Below are 18,291 nucleotides of genomic sequence, written 5' to 3'. Positions count from 1 at the left end.
ATCATTTTAACAGAGGAAAGGAAAAAGCCATATGATCCTGTCAGTAGTTGCAGAAAAAGTATTGGACTAAATTCTACAGCTGTTCATAGTAAAAGCTATCAAGAGACTAGAAGTAGAACAGAAACTTCTCAACACATTAAAGACATGAACTCCATACTTCCAACAAAAAAGCCTTATATGAATGGAGAAGGTACAATGCTTTCTCTTTAAGGTGGGGAACAAGGGCAGATATGCTTACTCTTCATCTGTCCATTAAACTTTGAAACATAGGCCCAAACTAAAATAGTCTGGCAATAAATGTCACAATTACGATAGAATTGGCAAGGTAGAAGCAAAATCTTTATATGTAGATGAAATGATTATCTACAGAGAAAATACTAAGAAATCTCTAGGAGCCCTAGAACTTGTATTTGAATTTAGCAGGATTAGAAAACACAAGGTATATATAAAAATTCAGGTTTATGTATACTTGCTATAAATGAAGAATTGGATATTGAAATTTAAAAGTTATGTATGAGTACAAAGGACCTAGAAAATTAAAAGGAAAAACAAAAAACAAATGAACAAACAAAAAAAAAGTGTTGGAAGACATTTAGTACCTAATTTTAAGACTTCTTCTAAAGCTACAGTAATCAAGGCAGTGTTGGTGTAAGGAAAGACATATAGATCATTTGAATAAAACAGAGAATCTAGAAATAGAACCACTCATATATGGTCCACTGAGTTTTGAAAGATTATTTAACATTAACATTTTATAGACTATAAACTCAATTCAAGAGCCGAGGAAAAGATAGTGTTTTCAGCAAATGGCACTAGAACACCTGGTATCAATTTATAAAAAATTAACCTCAACCCTTTATTTCCATACATGAAAATAACTTGAAAGGATCTATGAACCTAAATATGAAAGCCTAAAAGTATAAAACTTTAAGAACAAATTATAAGGGAAAATGTTTATGAGTTTAGGGTAGGCAAGAACTACCTAGGATACAAAAAACATGATGTATAAAAGAAAAAAATTAATAAATGAAATTCCATCAAAATTTAGAACTTTAAATGACATTGTTAAGAAAATGAAAAGGAGTCCTTAAACTGACCATATTTACAATGCATATAACCTATGACCAGAATATATAAAGAACTCTTACAGCTCATTAATAGACAACCCAATTAAAAAGTAGACACAAGAAGATGATAAATAGCCAGCACAAGGAAAGGTGTGCAACTCTAGAATCAGAAAAATACTAATCAGTACAATAACAACATTGAATTATACATTCATTAGGGAGATGAAGTTAAGCCTTGTCATGACTTTTTCTTTTTGTTGGATTCTCCCCTTTTGCGTTTAATTTGTCACGGCCAATGGATTCATTCTGCTGGGCTTCCTGGGGTTGTGATCCTCATTGTCTTTTCCTAGGGTATTGTCTAAAATTTGTTGGAGTGCTGGTTTGGTATTCATGAAGTTCCTGAGGTGCTCTTTATCATAAAAGTATCTTATTTCTCCATCAATTTTGAAAGATAGTTTTGCAGGGTACATCAATCTGGGTTGGAGGCTGTTTTCCTTTAGGGGTTGAAATACATCACTCCAAGCTCTTCTTGTCTTGAGGGTTTGCATTGAGAAGCCTGCTGTGATTCTGATGGGCTTTCCTTTGTATGTGATTTGTTTCTTTTCTCTCACTGCTTGTAGAATTTTGTTCCTGTATTGGGTTTCTGGAATCCTAACAATTATATGCCTATGTGTAGATTTTTTGATCAAGGCTAGTTGGAGTCCTATATGCCTCACTTATCTGTATATCAAGTTCCTTTCCCCTGCTTGGGAAGTTTTCTGCCATCACTTCTGTGAACAGTTTTTTTTATGTCATCTGCACTCTCTCCTCTTCTTCATTGACTCCAATCAGTCTTATGTTATTCTTCTTTGCATCCTCTAGTGCTGCTGGATTGCTTTCTCGTGTTCCCTTACAATTTTAAAGCAATTTTTCTTTTCCTGGTCACTAATTGCAATCTTATTTTCTATATCTGAAATTCTGTCCTCACATTGGTTCGTTCTGCTGTGTAGACTTTTGATGGAGTTTTTAATCTCCTGGAAATCTGTTTGCATCTGTTTTATGGATTCCATTTGTTTCCTATGTTGGGATTCCATCATGTTCCTCAGCTCCTCTATTTTTTTATCTGTGTCCTCTCAAGATTCATTAATCATGTCTTGCACCATGAGCACAATCTTTGCTGTTATCTGAGTAATTATTTCTGATTTCATTTTTCCCAGATCCTCTTTTGTTGTCAGTTCAGAGAGTCCAGGTGGTTGAGTATCAGATTGTTCCATCCTGTTTCCCTTTGGGGTTGCTGTAGGTGACCTGTAAGTCTGGTTTTGAGGCTTGTTTACGTGTCTTCTCATTTCCATGGGGAGGGGGGTGCTTCTGGTGCCCACGTGGCTCACCTTCTCTGCCCTAGGAGCGTGGAATGGTGGTGGGGGAGCCTCCTTTCAGGAGTCACTGGTTATTTCTAAGAAGAGCATGTTTGTATCAGTGCTGAGAGACAGCAACTGCGTCCAGAGTATGAAGCGTGTGCACTGAGCCACGTCCAACCTAAAAGGGTCGTGTTAATGAGTCTCACATGTTTACCTTCTCCCTTTTACCAGACGACAAAAATTTTGCTGGTAAATAAGCTGGGAAGAGAAATACCATGGTAATATTAATTTGATATTGAAACTGATATAAAAATCAAATGAGATCAAATGTAGTAAGAGAAATACTAGTATTTTTTGTGTCAGCCTCAATTTCATAGCTGCACCATTCTCATATCTTGCCTTCAGATGTTTTGCACCCAGATCATTTCATTACTGTGTTCAAATTAATTATTAATGTTTTATAAAATTAAATAAGCATGATTTTCTTAGTAATTTTATAATATTTTAGGAGGCTACATGCTTATTAACCAGAAGTTAACATTGACCTATCATAATTTTTTGAAGAAATAAACTATTTCTGGGATGTTTTACAATAATCATCTTTAATAATACTTTAAATATTTTTATAGGTTATATTTTATATTATGTACATTAAAGATAATGCATTTTTTAGAGCACATTGTTATGGTATGGATTTTAAATGTCTCCCAGTGGCTGGGTCTCAAAGGCTGGTGTTCAAGTTGCCATTAGGAGAGGCGGAACCTTAGGAGGGGCCCAGAGCAGGAAGTAGATGCCTGGGGACACCCTTGCAGGGGACTGCAGTAGCCCTTCTGTCCTTCCTGGCCGCCATGTAGGCCCAAGTGACAGAGCACACAAGCTTCTGGAATCCTGAGCCAGGGGCAGCTCCGCTCCAGGAAGTGATTTTCTCAGCTATTTTGTCAGAGCGGTGAAAATCCAACACCTGCATCAGTCAACCAGACAAGAACAAAAAGTTGAATTATCCATGATTCTCATGAGTACCGAAGTTTACAAGGGAAATTTTATAATTATCGATGACAGGCAAAATAACAATGGGGCAAACTGAATTAGCAGCATTTAATGTATATATTTCATATGTATTTTTTCTGATCAGGGTAATGAAACATATTAATGGTATACTTTAAAAAATACAACATATATTTTTTAAATCACAAAAAGTCTATAACCCCAGTCAGAGACAGCAGTATGACCACATACGTGAATACTGTTTCCCAATGCCCACATAGGTGCGTGTGTGGGGCTGCAGCACACAAGGTGTGTGTGCCGAGCTGCTGACACACATGGTTGTGGTTTTCGATCCTTCCAGTTTCCCAGGAGCTCAGGGAGGCAACCAGGTGCAGCCACCACCTGTCACTCCAGAAATCCCTGGGGTTTCAGTGGGAGAGAAGCTGCTTCTGTCAGTTCTCCAGCATGGACACAGCCGTGCTGTGGAGTTTCCCATGCCTCTCCCACTCTGGCTACAGGCACAGTTCGATTGGCCTGCAGAGCAGCCTGGCAGCATCCTCTGCAGCACCTCCCATGTCCTGGAAGGACTAAGCGCGTGTCCCACACTCCTTAACTCCACATAAATGCCTTCGCCTCCGATTGCTTTGCAGGGTTAAGAGAAAGTTACTGACCAATCCCTGTGTGCAGGAAATCACTGTGCTAGAATGGATGGAAGAGAGGACACAAATCCCACACCAAACATATTCCAGAGGAAAGAGTAACACAGGCAGCACCGCAGAGACAGGCGGCAAGCAGTCCTGAGGTGTGAAGTCAGTGAGTCCACTGCAGTGCTAGTCACAATAATCAAGACACGGAATCAGCCTGGCCTATAATCTCAGCACTCTGGGAGGCTGAGGCAGGAGGATTCCAGGGGCAAGCCCAACCTGGGCATTTTAGTGACTTGGTGAGACTGTCTCACAATGAGCCAAAAGGGCTGGAGATACAGCTCAGTATGAAGGTCCTGGGTTCAGTGTATGTGTGTGTGTGTGTGTGTGTGTGTGTGTATACATACATACATATACATGTATGTCAATGGACAAGGGATAAAGAAAATGCGCTGTCTACAACGTCATACTATTCAGCTTTTAAGAAGAAGAAAACCATGTCATTTATTGCGGCATGAGTGAACCCGGCAGAGAGGGAAGCAGGCAGAAGAAGCCAGACACAGAGAGACAAGCGTCCTATGAGCTCGTTTGTGTGTGGAGTCTGTGGAAGTGGAGAGCAGAATGGGGTCACCCAGCGGGGGCAGGATGTGGCCGTGCTGGTCACAGGAGGTGTAGGAGCAGGAGGCCTGGGCGCCGTGCTGGCTGTGGGCAGTGAAGGCTCGGTCTGTGGAGCCCGCTGCTCGTGGGTGCTGTCGGGATGCCCAGCCCTGCGTGGAGTGGCCCCCGGCTGCCCACCAGTCCTCCGCCCAGGCTGTGGCACAGGAGACTCAGCTCCTTGCTTGCACTCCACTGTGCCTCTGCACAACTTTCTGAGAAGAGGGATATTGAAGTCACTGCACAGTGAATCCCCCTGGTGTGAGCAGCTCTGCGTCCCCAAAGCCAATGCAGGGTTGGCTATGCGGGCTGTTTCCCAAGTGTCTGCAAGCCAGACTCTGGTTTTGGGTTTTCCTTCTGTTTGTTTTTATGGCGGAACTGCACAAAAAGGGCCCAAATCATGGTTAATATGCAGTGAGTGAGGGATGATCGCTCTGGCAAGGTGGCTTCAATATTTTAAAAATGGATCAAAAGTTAAGCAGTTGGAAACCCTTAGAATGAATTTTAATTCAAATTAATTTAAGAACAGAAATATTATAACCACTATTTAGCTCTACATTGAAGTTACTTTTAAAGAAAAGTTGGGAGAGGGTTGGAAGTTTAGCTTCATTGTTTTTCCAAGTTTTTGGCTGTGACATTTTTCTCTGGGATCCCAAAGCTATGATTTCTTAGAGCATTTTCATTATCAATGTATTTATACTTCAAATGTTGAGTCATACACAAGGAATACCACAATTTTACCTGTTGGTTTAAGACACTAGGAAAGCAACATTTAGTGAAGACATTGCTTTAAAGTGCAGAGTGTTGAAAGAGCGAAGCTGGCTCTGCCACCTCCCTGCCCTCTCCCATAGCATCATTCCCTTAACGCAACAGTCATGACATAATGGGATTCCAGGCTAAACTGCATAAGCCATGGAGCATTCATGCCAAAACGTGTCATTCCTGACTCTCAGAGATCCATGCTTGAGAGACCGAACCTACTTTCTCACCAGCTGAAGTCATGGAAATTGGGGTGACCTCTTTTGGGGCAGCGCTCAGGGCATTCATTAGTGGGCAAGGCCTGGGGCACTGAATTCCGAAGAGCTGGGAGCAAACCAAGAACAGGTTACTGAGCACAGGACCATTCTCTCCTCCTTGCCCACTTTACCTTCCACTCTTGCATAAGCTTTGCTTTCAATTTGCCAATCTTTTGTCATTGTCCAGATGAAACAGGCTTGCTTGAAAGTGCAGGAGTGTGATGGTTATAAATGATAGCATTTTTCCGGTCTGAAAGGAATGGTCTTACAGCGTAACGAGTCTCTGGCTAGCATCTATTTGTCTGATTAAATCCAATGCGGAGCACGGTGCTCCTGGACAGAGTTGCTTGCAGAGCCCACCCTCTCTGAGGAGAGCACTGGAACCCAACTCAGTCAGAGGGTGGCTGCGCTCAGTGCCAGTGCATCAGGAGGAGGCCTCTGCTGCAGCCCAGCCCTCCACTCTGGGAGCTGAAGGAGTGGAGACAGGGATGCCACACCCGTCCCTCCCACAGTGCTCCGTCCCTGGCGGTTGCTCCCTCAGTGTGGGCTCGCAGCCCTCGCAGTGGAGAGATTTCCACACAGCCGCCCGCCGGCGCTCACTTATGAATGAGAAGGGCCCGAGGCCATGGCCCTCTTCCTCCTCAGTGGGAGGGTGTGGGAGTGTCCTGTCCTCTTCCTGGATGCAGGTGGAGAGAGCTGAGCTGCCACCTGCAGACGTGCTGTCAGGCAAGCCTGCCCGTGTCTAAAAGCACCTGACGCTTTCTGTCTTGCAGCCACTTCTCCTGCCTGTCCTCCAAGTACATGTGCCCTGGGGTGCCCGCCATCATGAGCACCCTGCTGGCCAACATCAACGCCTTCTACGCCCACACCACCGTGTCCACAAACGTGCAGGTTTCTGCCTCCGACCGATTTGCTGCCACCAACTTTGGCGTGAGTATAAACTTGATTTACTTTTTATTTGTTTTCCTGCGCTAGGGAGTGGAACCAAGGCCTCGTACATTCTAGGCAGTCGCTCTACCTCTCGAGCTGTAGCCCAGCCTCATCTAGTTTTTTGAACTTTAATCTCCCATAGTTTATGGGACTTACGTTTCCAAGGGTTGCGGGGCTCAGGATTTCTGCAGTCACCTTGCAGGAGACACGAGTCAGGGAACTTCTCTTAGAATAATGAACTGCAGCTCAAAGTTATTTGAAATATGCAGCAAAATACCTTCGATGGTCAACAGGAATCCTCAGCCGCGTTGGTATCCACATCTAGGGTGACCTTTTCTGGTTTTGTAAGGGCATAGTGGGGCTCATGGGAAATCCTCCGTGTGGAGGAGCCAGGAGCCGTCATCCCAGATCTGGTCCCTGGGAGCCGTGCTCCAGCTGTCTCCCCATTGGTCCTGGTCCTGGTCCCAGTCCCTGGGGCATCCTCTGAGCAGACGGCAGATGGCACGTAGAAGCCTAGGGGAATCACCACACCTCACTCGAGCTGCCTGCCTGAAGTATTTAGAGGCATCGAGGACACTTGGCTCCCAAGGAGTTTTGAAAGTTTATCCCCTGCACCCATCGCTGAAACTGCTCTCTATAAGGGCTAAAAATGAGTTGAAAGCACTGGTAACAGGACATAAATGAAGAGAAACCCCAGTGAGATGGTAAGAGCCTGAAGTAAGCAGCAGCAGAGATGGAGAAGAAGTGCAGATCACAGAAATATTCAGGGCGCAATCAGCAGCCCGGCAGCTCTGGGTCCTCAGGGACATGGCCAGGAGAGGATAGTGGGCCTGGGACGCCTGCCAGCTCTCTGCCAGGGCTGAGTGGAGGGTGGCAGGGCTGCCAGTAACTGTGTGGGCTCTGCACCTCTCTCTCCTTCTAATTTCATGAAGGGAAGTAAGATCCATGGCAGGAACATGGTTTCTAGGACACCGTGGCTGCGCTTCCCACCGCAATTCCAGGTTTGTTCACAGGGCGGATTTCATTACTGATAAAAAATGGAGTGCCTGTCGTGGGGCAGAGATGGCTGAGCACAGCAAGGGAAAGGACGGACCCATTCACCTGCTTGCCTAAGAGAGAATGCACAGGAGCTGAGCAGGAAAGAATACAGGAAGGGCGAGCACTGCTCAGCGACAAATCGGAAGAAACCCTCCTGACAGAACAGCCCTGGGCTGTCATGGGCTTGAGTTTCTCTTGTCGCTTAGCAGCCTGATTCTGTCACGCAATCCTCAGTTTCTCATCTGCTCCCTGAAAACATGACTCTTACTCTGCAGTTTGTCAAAGTTAAGATGAAGATCAAAGGAGTTCACATCTTGGGAAACCGGTGTGTGCAGTGGGAAGTCCTGGAGTTATGTGAGTGTGGGCGGCTGTCCTTCGGCTCTGCTTACACCGTGCCAGGGCCACATGCAGTGAGTCCCGTGGGCAGATCCCCTCCATCTTGACCAGGGTAAAGAGCTTTCTCGGTACAGCTCAGCAAAATACCACTGGGACCAAAGCTCAGACCAGGGAAGAGTTTTGTTCCAGAATCATGTCTTGCAAGTCGCCTATCACACAGCATTCTGTGTCAGGAGACCGTCTTGTTTCTGACATTCTGCTGTGTACGTTGTGGAGAATAAGCCAGCTGCAGGGAGCACAGAGCCTTCCTGCTCTGAGAAAGAAGATGCAGCTACGTGATTAATATCGCCGTCAGAGCTACCTGAAGGAGATCGGAGAGCACGCTCCTTACTTCATGCTGACCTGGAGAGGAGAGAGCAGACTGATCTCATTGCGTTTCTGTTTTCTGTGGCAATAGGATCATCATAATTCATTTTGTAAATTAAATAACTCCTTGTAGCACAGGGTTAACAAAAGAAACATTTCCTCCACGTTCAGCTTGCTGAGTTGGTGATTCGGTGGGCGAGTTTATGTTGTCTCCTCTGGCTGATGCTGCTACCTGCTGATTCACATGCATTCAGCACGGCATTGGCCTCCTCCGCCTTGGAGTCCCGGGTTTTATTACCTGCTACTCAAAAACAAAAAAAGTTGTATTAACTTTATAAGAATATCTGCCAAAAGTGAAAGTGGGCCAGAATATAGACTACGTTTTGAGGGAACTTGAATGAGAAAGAAGAAAGCAAGATTGAGCAGGAGCAAGGTTTCACAATGTAAAGAGAATTTGCCTTTGGCCTCTCATCAGGCAGGACTTTTTCACTATTGAATAAGACAAGTTTGAATGTATTTCCAGGTCTCCAGGGAAGGGACCAGTTGCAAGGACGGGCTACACATTTGCCAGAGGAGAGGAAGGGCGAGGTCACGTCCCCAAGGAGAGGGGACAGGTGGTCCTCCTGCAGGACACTAGGGGCCCAGCTCTGACATGTGGGAGGCGGTGTGCGAGTCCTTTGATGCTGGAGCCAAACTTGGGAAGACGCCTCGTCCTCACCTTCCAGGCAGCTGCCGGAGGACAGGAATGCACACTGCCAAGTGAGGGCTGCCCAGCAGGCAGGAGGAGGAGGAAGGTTTTCAAGGTGGCTAAGAGGATATGAGGGGCGCCTTTACTCAACCTGGGGTCCCGCTGGGGTTGGGAACAGGCTTTCTGCTGTGCTGGGAGTCCCCAGGTCATGGCCAGTCACTGTGGACATGGCCAGATGTGGCCAGGGCTGGACAGATGCTGGGGTGAGCATGGACAGAGGCGGAGGAGGCTCAGGGAGCTGCTGTCCCAGGGCGATCTGTTCGAGGCTGCAGTGGGTGGCGAGCATCGGACATCTCCACTGACTTCCCGGGGAGGCTGGGCTCCACACAGCTCTGGGATAGGAGTGCAGGGTCCTGAGGGAAAGGCAGGCGTGGGCTCCTCCCGCCCTGGGCTCCATCGGGCACCAGACAAGCGGCCGTGAACAGGCTGCCTCCAAACTGGACGGATGCAGACATGACAGCTGCTGGACATCAGAGCCCTTGCTTCAGAGAGACAGCTGAGCAGTGCACTGCAGGAAAAGACTGTCTGGAGTCAAGACCAAGAATCTTGCTGGAGTAGACGTCTTCCGGGGAGCTGGAGAGGCTTGCAGGCGGGTGAGGGCTGAGGAGAGAGCAGTGCGGGAGGGAGGACCAGCGTTTTAATCTGGAAGATGACCTTAGAAAACTTACTTAGCAAATTATCTTAAGGCACAACTCTAAATAGTGAGCCAGGTGTGGCTGTGCACACCTGTGATCCCAGCACTCGGGAAGCTGAGGCAGGAGGGTCACAAGTCAGAGGCCAGCCTGGGCTCCATAGCGAGTTCAAGGCCAGCCCAGACCTGTCCCAAATAAATAAGCAAATAATTATTAGTAAAATTGATGTTTATTTAGCTCTGGTTTTTTCCTGAGATTATATACTCTCTGGGCAAACATGGAAATGCTAATCTATATCTTTATCCTTCCATATGTTCTTTTTCTTTGTCCACTTGTGCTTTCAGTGCACATTTATACAATAATTCATGTCAATTATTATGGCAGGTAATGGAGGGCTGAAGGTTGAATGTTGACGTTTACTCTTTAAGGCTTATATTTTAATGAGCTAATCCCAGACACGTGTAAAAGTAACCATGAACCACTCCTAATGTGTAAGGGGTCTCAGAGGGGTTTGTGCAGCACTGGCCAAGGCTTTGGGATTAAAGAAAAAAGAAGGGTTGGTTCTCTCCTGGGACTCATTGACAGAGGAATGATGGATCAAATTTTCAAGTCCAAGGCATAGCAGAAAAACTACCATAGGCCTAGGAAGACATTGGAGTAATGACAGGAGAAACGAAGATCCAAAATAAGTTCAAAAAAGTTACCGGGTGTGGTGGTACACACCTGCAGTCCCAGCACTTGCATTTGGGAGGCTGAGATAGGAGGATCCTTGCAAGTTCAAGGCCTGCCTGAACTACATAGCAAGACCCTGTCTCAAAAAACCAAACAAAAAATTGCGTGTAAGGCAGCCAGCCTACCGGATGGGGAGGACAGCAGGTGGAGGTGAGGGGGCTGGGTTGGCTGGAAAACGGATTGCCATGGAGGGCCTAAAGGCTGGGTGAGCTGTGTGACTCATCCTGGAAGGGTAAGGTGTGGTGGTGTAGCACTTCCTGTTGGGGAGATGGAAGCACTGAGTCAGTGTTGCAGAGACAGATGTATAGGAGAAAGGGGTCGGTCGGGTGAAGAACGCCCTCAACTTCACACAGAAGGGATCTCCCCTGTAGGATCGGACTCACAGCTCAGTGAAGGACTGCAGGGCCGCCCGCCACGAACACCCAGACACCCCAGGGAGCATCAGCTTGCCAAGCAGCAGAACAGGGCCGGGTGTCCCACTGTCCATACACCGCCCTTTCCACAGGCAGGGCTGAGGAGCCTGGAAACAAGAGTCCCGGCCTGGTTGGCAGCAGGACTTGAGGCAGGCGGTGGTGGCCGTGCATCCGCTCCCGGGCACAGAATAGTGGAGTCCACACCGCGCAGGCCATGGGGCCTGAGGGGTCCTCCGCCCAGCACAGGGCAGGAGCCCACAGGGCTGCAAGGGTCGAGGTCACTGGGTCAGGGAGCCCAGGACCTGGCTTGCTGCAGAGGACATCGGTTCCTCCACTGCCCAGGGTCAGAACTGCCTGTGCCTGGCACAGCCTGAGAAGATGCACTGTGAGGAGGGACGCACAGTTTTCAACAGCAAATGTGGTATGAATTTAACATTCGTGTCAAGCACCGTCAGCGTAGCAGACCAGGACGCAGCTACTGTCCTCTCCCTGCCCGACGCATCTCCAGGGTGACATTCCTGCCTGTGGCTTCCTGGGTCCTTCTGTGACAAAAATTCCCCAGGAAGAAATGGAAAGAAATGGAAGATATCTATGTAGCAGAGCTGATCAGCACTTTTTAATTGCTACTTTAGTGAAGTTTGTTTCATCTTCACCACTCACTGATAATGCCACACGCATTTTAAGGACTTTTCTCAAATTTAGGAAAATATCTATCCTACTTCTTTCATTTGGGTTGTAAGGAAAACAATGGCCAATAACAAAGCTAAGCAGGCGAGTGCATCTGTCCTCAGACCCTGCAGTAAAGGGGGGAAGCCAGGCTCGCTGTGACTGCAGGGCCACTGGGGAGCGGGCCTCAGGGCTCAGGGCTCAGGGCTCAGCACACAGTGGCCCAGGGCCAGGCCCGGCCTCGGCAGGTGCCCCCCCACACACTGTGTCTTTCCGACTCCGCCTGTTTTCTGTGCTGCGCACTGATTGACACTCATCACAGTTAGGAGTGGACGGGGTGTCCTTCAGGAAGACGAATTGGCAAGAGGCTCTCAGAAGAGGAGAATGAAAGGGCAGAGAAGGAAGAGACAGTTACATTTTCCAAAGCGCATCCCGGCCGTGGGACACTACGGCTGCCATGGTGGGGGACAGAGGCATCTCACCTCTGCTCTGCAGACACTGAGTGGATGGAGGGCTAACCAGCCGGGCACCAAAGCCCTCACTGCAGGGGTCTCTATGTCTCGTGGTAGCTGTGATGGTGTCAGTGTTAATCTCAAAGCAACAGGGAATGAAAATGGATTTCCAGTATGTACGCATGCCCAGCCTTGGTGGAGTCACCAGAAGTCACTGAGGCAGCCTGTGCCCTCCTTCTATTTGAAGTGGGTCTCATCTTAATGGACTGCACTTTGGGTGTGATCCAGAGCAAGTCATGACTGGCTGGTCCAGGTCAGAATAATTTTTATCTGACTCCTGCAGGTCCTGCAGAACCTGCCGACCACAGGAAAGTATGTCAAGGCCTCCTAGCGGGGAGGCTGAGGCAGGTGAGGGCCAAAGCTCAGGCAGCGGTGGCCACTGGCCCAGTCCACCCTGCTGTGGGGTGAGATGCAGGGAGAAGCGAGGCCGAGGGCTCTGCACCCACAGCTCCCAGCCCCATGCACTTCCCGGCCTGCCTTTGGGGTAGCACCTGCCTCTCCCAGCCCCGAGCCCACGGCTCCATCCACTCACCCCCTCTTTAGTTTGGTCCATCAGCTAAGAATGCTCTTCGCATCTTTCAATGTTGAAAAAAATCAAAAGATTATTATTTCGTGGTGCATGAAAATGACATACAATTTGAATTTCAGCGTCTGTGAATAACGCTTGTCTGGAAGGCGGCCGCGCCCGTTTGTTCACAGCTGCCTGTAGCAGCTGCCCTAGTGCCAGGCCAGAGCACCCGGACCCGGTCAGCAGAGGCAGCCCAGTGCTGTCCAGCCCTTTGGACAGTTGGCTGACCCAGCTTGTTATTCCCCTCAGCTGATGAAACCTGGACTTCTGGTAGCAATAATGCATATGCTGCCATGGTTGATCGCTACCCCCAGTGTCCCCAGCTGCCAGGCCAGCCACACCGCTGGAGAAGGGCCCACAAGGAAGGAGCTCCAGGGACTGTGTCCTCCTACTCCTCGGACCCGTCCTGCACAGCCAGGCCCACCAGGCCGTGGTGCAGTGGGAAATGGATCACATCTCAGCTCCCTGCCGTTCAAAAGAATCTGAGAACTCAGCCAGAGTACACTTAGTCTCACATCATCCAACATTGTTTGGAATCTTCTACCAGCTCTGCAGTTTCCTCCAGTTTCATGTTTTCCTTGAATGCAAATTTCCCAGCTGGGCCCTGAAGGCCTGGGCGTGGCCCAGATGTGAGAGGTGTCAGTTGCAGGAGAAATTAGATAACACTACATGTGGTCACCTGAGGCTGAGTCAGGAGGATCCAGGACCACTGGGGTTAGAGAGTGAGGCAGCAAGGGGCGCCATTACTGGGCGCCACCTCCCTACGGGAAAGCTGCAGCTAGGGTGGGGAACCCAGAAGTTCCACCGTCTTGGTCGAGCTGCTGACTCCTTCCAGCCTCCATTTCCCAAAGTGGGAAGGATGACTCAAATAACTGCGAGGGCTACAGTTAGAGTAGCCATTTAATTCTATCCTCTTTTGTGTTTTCTTGGTACAGAGGGAAAAATTCATAAAACTGCTGGACCAGCTGCATAACTCTCTAAGGATTGACCTGTCAAAGTATCGGGTACGTACAGAAGGGTTTCCCGGCAGGCGAACTATTGTGCTTTCTCCGCATGATTTCCCTTGTGCTGGAAACCATGGCACACAGGAAATGTAAAATGCTGCTTTCCGGTCCTCCACACCAGGCTCCAGCCTGCCTTTCTCTTTTCCTGTCCAGTACTTTGCCCCACGTAAACTACGACAAGCCTAAAACACTGCCTGAGCATGTACAGCTTTTCCCGGGTAACTGTTTAAATGATCATCAATATTCTCCCCCTGCATCAGAATAAGCTGTGCGGAGCTCACTGGTAACTGTTCTGTTATTTCACATCCTGCTGAAGCACATACACATATACAACACATATTTCATGTATGTGGAATGTGTGTGCAAACACACACACCACTTTAGTTACAAAGTAGCTTAGTTACAAAAAATTCAGTTACAACTTTTAATTCCAAAAATGCTGCAGTCCCAACTATATAGATGGCCTGGAACATCTTATACTCTTGAACAGTTTACCCTAAGTATATTTTCTTGTGTGTACACATGCATTCCCCCTGCATTTATTTTTTAATTAGCCCCTTTCTGACATGCCTAATTGCATATTTCTGGAAATTATAAGCCAGGCTTCATCAAGCTCCGAGCTCACGTTGCAACGGGGGCCCCTTTCTGGGAAGAGTCGCCACACCAGGCACTGGAAAGGGTATTTGGGGCTCACCGTCATGTGTCACACCACCCAGCGCTGCCCTCAGCCTAGCAAGGCCTGGGAGTCACCTGTGGTTTCCCGATGGCCCTTTAGAAAGCCAGGTTAGGAGAAAACTAGTGGGAGAAATTTTTCAATGTTAAAACTGCTTCTTCATTCAAGCAATTTCTTTGTTTTGGTACCGGGGATCAAACTCAGGACCTTGCGCTTATGAGGCAGGTGGCAGAACTACTGAGCTAAATCCTGGCCCTCAAGCAATTTCTTAATTGCACCTTCCCTTTCCTGCAAAATTATGAACATCTGTATTTTTAAATGGCACTGCTCACCAAATCTCTAAAGGAAACTTTTTGTGGAAATTTACTGAACAGAAGAGACCATGCGGTGCAATCTTATTTTTTTCTTTTAAAAATTTCTTTGGGACTAAAAGTAAATGTACTGCATAAACAATGCTGAAAGTACATTTGAAAGTAAAAGCACCCATCTTTAGAAAATCATGAAAAATTTTCAAATATATGATTTTCAGGGAGAAACTATGCTACGAGCAAGAATCATCATTACATGGCAATAATAGCATTTTGTGTCTTTTTATCAAATGATGAGGATGAGCCGATGGCTTTCTCAGGCAAAGAATATATGTATTCCGAATCTTTTATTTTCTGTATGAAGTATTTTAGGGATTTTTAAAAATGTTATGTGTTAACTCCCCTCTTTGTTTCATTACTAGCTAGTTTTAGTGTATTTTTCCCACTGGAAACTTACTCATGTCCTGTTTTCTGTTTACCAGGAAAACTTTCCCGCCAGCAGCAGCGAGAGGCTGCAGGACCTGAAGTCTACAGTGGACCTGCTCACCAGCATCACCTTCTTCAGGATGAAGGTGCCCTTCTTTTTCCATCTCTGCCACTCACTCCCTGGTCAGAGAGGCTCAGCACAGTCACCAGCCTGAGCTACAGAACCTTCCCACCAGGGTGTGTCGAGGCAGGGGTCCCCTTCCTACTAAGGGTGCTGTGTTCTCTGTCCAAACTTAGTTTGAAATTCAGTTTATCTCAAAGCTCTCACTGGATATGGAACATTAAACAATCCCAAAGAGAGTTAACTGGAAAGGAGTTCACTTGTTTCAGCTTTAACTCAGATGTCCGGCCCACTCCTTGTTGTCGGAGAGTAGCTGGCTTATTTTCCCAGGGATGGCCACTTCCGGTTCCAGTGTGGCAGTGCATATACAGTGCAGATTGATTACACAACCCATTGGTATAGTTGGCTATTATCCACCAAACTACTCAGCTGTTTCTCCTTAGATATATCTCCTCTGCTTTAGTAGCAGATTCTTTATAATCATAATTTTGGCTAGCAATTCAGTTAATGGAAAGCCTTTCCAAAAACAGCATGCTAGACTACAGGCTAAATATTTTTACTTTTGGAAAGAGAGGCAGTGATGCTTTTCCAGAAAGTTGTGGGACAGAAAAAAGGACAACATTTTTATTTTCTTTTTAGCTGTCCATGATTTCTTTCACTCAAAAGACTAAGAATGGTGTCTTAAAATATCAGAGAAAGGAAAAGCACACTCCTCCCTCCCTTCCTTCCTTCCTAGTAGGAGTACTGAAGTTGAATCTTATCCTAGCCTTAATTTTATTTCTATAAAATGAATTACATTTACTTGAGCTGATTTTCTATCTGACTATCTCCTTTCATGAAAAATCTATGGAAATTTTTGCCTATTTTCATTAGTTTATTTGCTTATTGTTGAGTTTTTAATTTTTTTAATTGAAGGATAAAATCATACATATTTATTATATACATGATGTTTTGAAATATATACACATTGAGAGTGACTAAATCTAGCTAATTTAGCCTATTCATTATCTCATAGAATTGCCATTCCTGTGGTGAGAACAGTTACAATCTAACACTCATCGAGAATACAGTACACTTGAGTTTTGAGAGTTCTTTATGTGTTGTGGACACAAGTCTTTGGTCAGATATTTGATTTGCTAATATTTTCTTCCCTTCTGGGCTTCATCTTTCCATTCCCAGGTGCATCTTTGACAGTTTATAATTTATCTTTTTCTCATTTATGGATAGTGCTCTTAGCTAAACCAAAATCAGGTTTTCCTATGTTTCTCCTAACAGGTCTAATTTTCCATTCACTGTTTGTTTAGTACGGGGGTTCGAACCCAGGGCCTGTGCACTGAGCTATGTCCCCAGTCCTTTTTTTAAAATTTAAAGACAGGGTCTCTCTAAGGTGTTAAGTTGCCCAGAACAAGCTTGAATTTACAATCCTCTTGCCTCAGCCTACCAGAGTTCAGGATCGCAGGTGCGCACCACCATGCCCTGCTTATTTTACCTTTTATCATTCTGCTCTTCTGCTCAAAATGTCCAATTCTGTCCTATCTTAATCAAAACCGAGGTTCTTCCGATGATCTGAGTGAGTTTCCCACCTCCATTCTCATCTTGTTCCTCCTCAGGCTTCCTCTACTCTCACTGTCCCCTGTGTCACTTCTACTTCACTGAAACATTTCCAGTCTCAGGTCAGAATGCACCATCACATAATGTATTTAATTACCTGTCTTACTACTGGCTGAAATTTAAACCTGTAGTAAAAAGAATTTTGGTTTGTTTTGTTCATTGGCTATCACTGTTATCTGATACATAGTGGCAAATCCTCATTGCATGACTGAATGGAGGTAAATGAATGAATGAGTGTTTTCAAGGAGATGTGCAGGGTGAGATCTGTGAGGCTGCGTCCCCCCGTGCTGAGGCCCGGTCTCTGCAGGTGCTGGAGCTGCCGAGCCCACCGCGGGCCAGCATGGTGGTGAAGGACTGTGTCCGCGCCTGCCTGGACTCCACCTACAAGTACATCTTCGACAACTGCCACGAACTCTACTCCCAGCTCACAGACCCGGTAAGAGAGATGTGCATTTTCTGCTCACTGCCTTTCTGTTCCTAATGTTTGTTTCTGTAGATTTACAATGACGCCAAATGGGAAGCCATGCTCATTTACTGTCACATTAACCTCAGGCTTGAGAATTTCCGTATTCTTTCTTCACATTTGAGCATCATTTTCATATATGTGCACCAGCTCACTTTAACTTTATACAGTGAAGGCAGGTAGCATTGTGCAGGACTTTCGTGTCAGGACTCAGTTTTGAGAGAAGGGAAGGATTTGCCCAGGTCACAGCGGCAGATTTGGGACTAGACGTTAGGACGGCTGCTCTGTCCCTGCACTGTTCCCCAGAACTTAACGCTACCCTCACCCTCTTGCCTCAGGAAAGAGGCAGACAGAGAAGGGTTTATGGAACAGGGTGCTTACATTGTTATGATGTAAGTTTCTCATTAAGTAATATTTCACAAACAGAAGAAAACAGAGAGTCGATCAGTTACGAATACATACGCTTCCCACCCAGATGACCGAATGCTTCCCTTGAACAACGTTTGCCCTTCTCCGCACTGTTCCGAGGCTCTGTGTGTTGGACACGGATGTGTTTCACATGCACGTCTTCCGGTGTCACTACCCTTTGTCAGAGACGAGCTCGGCCCTTGCCTCAGAGTTGAACATCCTTTCAGACATGCCCAGTGAACTTTATGTCTTACTTTCTGTGAATTACCTGTGGGTTTTTGTTTTGTTTCGGTTTGGTTTTGAAGAAAGTGAGTCACATTTTTTCTTCTTCCTGCCCATGTTTGCAGTACACAGTGACTTTGCTCCTCGTGAGGAGTCGGTCCCTGTACGTGACACAGCTCAGGGATGTTTTCATCCCTCCTGCATCTCGTGGACCCTTCCCTTTTGCAAAAGCTCCACCTCCTACTTCCATCACCTTTTGCTTTGCTGTTTATTCCATCACCTTTTGCTTTGCTGTAGCTTGAGTTTCTCACCTAAGAGAAGCCACAAGGTGTTTAAGCTGAGTGGTTTATTTCACTTAACATTGTGACCTCAAGCTGCACCCATTTCCTACACATGACTCAGTTTATCCTTC

At 46.5% G+C, this 18,291-nt stretch overlaps 1 protein-coding gene across 9 annotated transcripts in view; it reads left to right on the top strand.

Moving 5' to 3' along the window:
- Unc13c (unc-13 homolog C) overlaps window positions 1-18,291 on the top strand; it is a 456,112-nt gene that overhangs the window by 259,246 nt on the left and 178,575 nt on the right. For all 9 annotated transcript variants that reach the window (XR_015453493.1, XM_087217356.1, XM_087217351.1 and 6 more), the window contains 4 exons: window positions 6,476-6,632; window positions 13,579-13,647; window positions 15,111-15,200; window positions 17,094-17,222. Coding sequence is in view for 8 of the 9 variants with exons in the window: in XM_087217356.1 (XP_087073482.1) it covers window positions 6,476-6,632; window positions 13,579-13,647; window positions 15,111-15,200; window positions 17,094-17,222 (445 nt within the window). In the remaining variant the exon portion in view is untranslated. The remainder of the gene's footprint in view (window positions 1-6,475; window positions 6,633-13,578; window positions 13,648-15,110; window positions 15,201-17,093; window positions 17,223-18,291) is intronic.

The sequence above is a fragment of the Heterocephalus glaber genome, unplaced genomic scaffold (genome assembly GCF_053883595.1).
Source record: "Heterocephalus glaber isolate CG9 unplaced genomic scaffold, H.glaber_assembly_v1.0 deba00000122, whole genome shotgun sequence".
Lineage (NCBI taxonomy): Eukaryota > Metazoa > Chordata > Mammalia > Rodentia > Bathyergidae > Heterocephalus > Heterocephalus glaber.
This window is presented reverse-complemented; position numbering and strand designations above follow the sequence as displayed.